Source organism: Cynoglossus semilaevis, chromosome 7, assembly GCF_000523025.1.
Source record: "Cynoglossus semilaevis isolate Cse_v1.0 chromosome 7, Cse_v1.0, whole genome shotgun sequence".
In the NCBI taxonomy this organism is placed as follows: domain Eukaryota; kingdom Metazoa; phylum Chordata; class Actinopteri; order Pleuronectiformes; family Cynoglossidae; genus Cynoglossus; species Cynoglossus semilaevis.
The window spans coordinates 13,656,211-13,661,124 of NC_024313.1; the positions used below are offsets into that span (position 1 = coordinate 13,656,211).

The window sequence follows — 4,914 nt, forward strand, 5'->3', positions numbered from 1 at the left end:
AGTTAACGTGCTGTCACACACACATTTATGTATCGCGTTAACGTGCTGTCACACACACACATCCACCGCTCGCCTTCCACCGCGTGGTCGACATCCTGCACAAGAACTCCGCTCCTCCCAAGGTAGGCCGGTGTGTGAGCGCCATCTTATGTCCACCTGGGTCCACTGCAGTGAAGTAGAGTCGCCGTTACTTAAACGATACCAGGACGAGTGTCGGCGATGAAGACGGCATTGTCGCTGTTTCACCGCACGACGTCGGCCAGTAACGCACACACACATCCATGTATCGAGTTAATGTGCTGTCACAGACACATTCATGTATGGAGTTAACGTGCTGTCACACACACATTCATGTATGGAGTTAACGTGCTGTCACACACACACATTCATGTATCGAGTTAACGTGCTGTCACACACACATCCATGTATCTAGTTAACGTGCTGTCACACACACACATTCATGTATCGAGTTAACGTGCTGTCACACACACACATTCATGTATCGAGTTAACGTGCTGTCACACACACACATTCATGTATCGAGTTAACGTGCTGTCACACACACATTCATGTATCGAGTTAACGTGCTGTCACACACACACATTCATGTATCGAGTTAACGTGCTGTCACACACACATCCATGTATCGAGTTAATGTGCTGTCACACACACATTCATGTATGGAGTTAACGTGCTGTCACACACACATTCATGTATCGAGTTAACGTGCTGTCAGAATCCTGGTCCACATGAATCCACACAACAACAACACAAGTTAGTGTGAATGACATGGTGTGAATGAGGACGTGAGTTCTCGCTGACGTCTGGTCTTTGATTGACAGGTCCTTCAGGACTACGTTGGGCTGGTGGACGACGCCCAGCTGCGGCTGTCGCTCGCCCACAAACACAAGTGTCACGACATCGTCATCAATGTAAGTCGATGACATCATCACCGTGCGACTCGACGCGTATGTGTTCGTGGGGGTCAAACCTCACGGTGGTCTCCTGTTTGTTTGTTTCCTGTGATGTCATGCTGTTTGGACCAATCAGACGTACAGAGACCTGAAGGACCGGCAGCTTTTACTGGGATACAGAACAAAGGTGGAGGTGGGGTCAGAGGCCGACTCCAGGATCAGTCAGCTGCTGGACAACCCGGTGAGTGGGCGGAGCTTGGGCGCCACTGTGTGTGTGTGTGTGTGTGTCACAGCTCGTGACTTTATTTCTTCTCCTTCAGCAAATCCGTTGGAAGAATTGATGGACGCAGCAGCCACGTCCAACGTCACGGCAAAAAACACGGGAATGAAACGATGACATCATCACTTCTTTTAGATTCTTTTATTTTGTTACAAACAGTAGTGTTGACTCCGCCCACTCCTCAGTTCTTACATAATATTCCAGACTTTTCTTCTATGATAACATTAAAGTTGATGTGACGTAAAGATTCAAACAAATCATTCAGTGTTTTTACCTCCTGTCTGCTCCCACAGCCAATCACAAGACAGCAGCTGCAGCAGGGGAGGGGCTTAGACCTGGGGGAGGGGCGTGGCAGCAGTTCAAATATAAACACATTCTAAAAGCAGCAGAAGAAATACTGTCCAATCAGATCCAACGTTAGGTCCAGCTTTTGTGAGGTGTGACCCGGGTGGGCCGGACCTCAGGGCTCAGAGTCCAGACTGTCCAGGGTCACATGACTGCAGTGAGGGGAGCTGGGACTGGGGGGCGCCGAACTGTTGGATGGAGTCGAGTGTTTGGTCGAGTCTGAGTCCAGCTGGGAGGGAGAGACGTATGGTAACATTCAGTTCATTGATCAGTTCATTGATCATTGATCAGTTCATTGATCATTGATTAGTCCATTGATCAGTCCATTGATCATTGATCAGTTCATTGATCATTAATCAGTTCATTGGTTATTGATCAGTTCATTGATCAGTTCATTGATCATTGATTAGTCCATTGATCATTGATTAGTCCATTGATCATTGATTAGTCCATTGATCATTGATTAGTCCATTGATCATTGATCAGTTCATTGATCAGTTCATTGATTATTGATCAGTTCATTGATCATTGATCAGTTCATTGATCATTAATCAGTTCATTGGTTATTGATCAGTTCATTGATCAGTTCATTGATTATTGATCAGTCCATTGATCATTGATCAGTCCATTGATCAGTCCATTGATCATTGATCAGTCCATTGATCAGTCCATTGATCATTGATCAGTCCATTGATCAGTCCATTGATCATTGATCAGTCCATTGATCAGTCCATTGATCATTGATCAGTCCATTGATCAGTCCATTGATCATTGATCAGTTCATTGATCATTAATCAGTTCATTGGTTATTGATCAGTTCATTGATCAGTTCATTGATTATTGATCAGTTCATTGATCATTGATTAGTCCATTGATCAGTCCATTGATCATTGATCAGTTCATTGATTATTGATCAGTTCATTGATCATTGATCAGTCCATTGATCAGTCCATTGATCATTGATCAGTTTTCTCACCTCTTTGTCCACATTCTGATCTGCATCCCGAGACAAAGGTCCACTCCCAAAATCTGGAAAAGTTTGTAACCAAGAACTGAGATGACATCACTGATGGGTAAGTGTGTGTGTCAGTGTGTGTGTGTCAGTGTGTGTGTGTGTGTTACCTGAAGTTGTGCGTGTGATGTGTATTTTTCTCTGCTGGCGAGAAATACTGGAAAGAGGGCGGGGCTTATCTGTGATGGGGTCGTCTTGAGATGATGTCACACTCTGCACACACATACATGTTTTACTGTAGTAGTGTAGACAGGTACACGGAGGTTGCAGTACTGTGAACAGTTAAACACATACATCACCTGAGTACTGCTGAGTAATGACCTTTATTGGCACAGGACCAGTATTACAGTATCAGTACTGCACTGGTACTTCACTAGTATTCACTGGTACTGAGGGCTGAACTGACCTGTCTCTGAGTTTGACACACAACTACTGTGGTCCCTAACAGGACATGAGAGAGTGGAGGAGGAGGAGGAGGAGCAGGAGGAGGAGGAGAAAGACCGTCCTACCCTTCCCAGAGAGGACATGGAGAAAGAGGAGGAGGAGGAGGAAGAGAAAGGCTGCAGGAGGCTCTGCTGCGAGGAGGAGGAGGAGGAGGAGGAGGAGGAGTCTTTCTGCATGAAAGCATCGGCCGACACCGGGGTCATGTGATAGATGTGCTCAAAGTTGGAGGGAGAAGAGATGAAGGTGTGAGGGGAGGAGAAGGGAGAGGGGGGAGTGACATCACCAACCTGAAGAATCAGGGGGGGGGACAAGAGAGCAGGAGGGGGAGTCAGAATAGAGTGGTCAGAGGAGAGAGGGGGCGGGGCTTAGAGGAGAAGGTGTGTTTACCACAGGCAGGTCCATGAGCGCCTGCATCCCGTCCCCGGGGCCCATGTGGGCCACATGATTGAAGTTGGTGGGCTTTGAAATCATCCTGGACCTGAGCTCCGGGTCCCTGAGCATCTCCCTGAAAACAGCAGTCATGTTGAGCCACGTCTGCTGAGTCGTGTGTGCGCCGAGTCACGCGTGGAGCGGCGCCGACTCACCTCCTCTGCTGCAGACGCTCCTCCTCAGGAACTTTGAAGAGGAACTTCCTCTTGCTGCGGGTTCGGACCATCAACTTCCTGCTCTGCTCCGAGGTCTCCGGGATGGTGAGGACGGACTCTAAGGACGGACGGGAGAGGAGGAGACGGGTGAGGACAGGAGAAGACCAGCTGAGTCTGGGCCTCAGTTGGACCTGGTACCTGAGGAGAAGTTGCTGAAGAAGATGAGTCGTGGAGGTTCTGAGCTCAGCAGGTTCAAGGTTCCTTCAACGTTCAAAGGTCGGATCTGAGGAGAACCGAGAAGACCAGAGGCTGAGACCGTCCTCCTCTGTGATTGGCCGCCTTCGCATGGTGACACATCTACTTACCTTCCTCAGGGAGATGGTCTGGACCCACTCCGTGGTGTGGATGTCAAAGATGTCCACCCCGTAGTCGGTGTAGACCGACAGGTGGGAGGAGTTTGAAGCTGTGTAGACGGAGAGACAGGGACAGTCAGGGTCAGTCTCAGAGACCACCCACATCAGTCTACTCTAGTCTGACCCCTGCTGGTTGTTCATGGCCCTTTAATGAGATGGGAGCGCCCCCCGCCCCACAGGAAACTGTCATGTCTTGGTCATGGTTGACACCTACTGCATGCGTGTGGCGTGGCGGGCCACATCAGCTCCTGGGTCCTGGAGCGCCGTCCTTGTTGGTCCACGTAGACGCCAAGTTGACTGAAGCACAGCAGGAGTTCAGTGGCCCCCACCTCCAGGGCGTGGAGGGCGTCCAGAGGCTGCTGGGACAGGAAGGCCAGAGACGGGTCTTTGGGACTGACCAGACTGACGGGGGACGACTCCCCCTGCAGGGCAAGTAGAGCGAAACCAGACGGATACCCGATGCAGAGACGTTCCCAGATCATTCCGAGCCACTGTACGACACCCGGCGCCTGCACCTCCCACAGCCGCCGATGGTGCGGTCGGGTCGGTACGATCTCGTAACACTGGACCTGGAGCAGAGCAGACGAGAGCCGAGGTTCAGGAACAGGGAGGGGGCGNACAGCAGCTAGCAAACAGGAGGGGCCTCCGGGCCGCAGCACCCCGGTGGTCAGAGCCTGGCAGCCTTTGGTGTCGGTCAGTTTGATGTCAAAAACAGGCTCCGCCCCCTCCAGGGCGGCCCACGGGTGGAGGTGGACGTGACGGTTTCGACCACAGAGCAAAGCAACGATTTTCTCTTTTGGGATCAGATCGACCTGATGAACCTTCTTACTGTCCACCGCCCTGACGATCACTGCACACACACACACACACACCACACAAGTGGGTCAGACCAGGTGACACCACCAGGTGACACCACCAGGTG

General features: G+C 50.5%; 2 protein-coding genes across 2 annotated transcripts in view; one reads left to right on the forward strand and one right to left on the reverse strand.

The window, feature by feature from the left end:
• The window catches only part of vipas39 (VPS33B interacting protein, apical-basolateral polarity regulator, spe-39 homolog), a 5,898-nt gene extending 4,459 nt beyond the window's left edge, over positions 1-1,439 (forward strand). The window contains 4 exon segments of the mRNA XM_025056817.1: positions 64-122; positions 843-932; positions 1,051-1,155; positions 1,235-1,439. Coding sequence (XP_024912585.1) covers positions 64-122; positions 843-932; positions 1,051-1,155; positions 1,235-1,255 — 275 coding nt within the window. The 3' untranslated portion in view covers positions 1,256-1,439.
• The window catches only part of cdc42bpb (CDC42 binding protein kinase beta (DMPK-like)), a 13,985-nt gene continuing 10,393 nt past the window's right edge, over positions 1,323-4,914 (reverse strand). The window contains exons 29-37 of the mRNA XM_025056811.1: positions 4,207-4,842; positions 3,945-4,042; positions 3,778-3,862; positions 3,580-3,697; positions 3,346-3,500; positions 3,061-3,269; positions 2,662-2,764; positions 2,516-2,568; positions 1,323-1,768 (exon numbers count right to left, since the gene is read on the reverse strand). Of these exons, the coding sequence (XP_024912579.1) occupies positions 1,655-1,768; positions 2,516-2,568; positions 2,662-2,764; positions 3,061-3,269; positions 3,346-3,500; positions 3,580-3,697; positions 3,778-3,862; positions 3,945-4,042; positions 4,207-4,842 (1,571 nt within the window). The 3' untranslated portion in view covers positions 1,323-1,654. The remainder of the gene's footprint in view (positions 1,769-2,515; positions 2,569-2,661; positions 2,765-3,060; positions 3,270-3,345; positions 3,501-3,579; positions 3,698-3,777; positions 3,863-3,944; positions 4,043-4,206; positions 4,843-4,914) is intronic.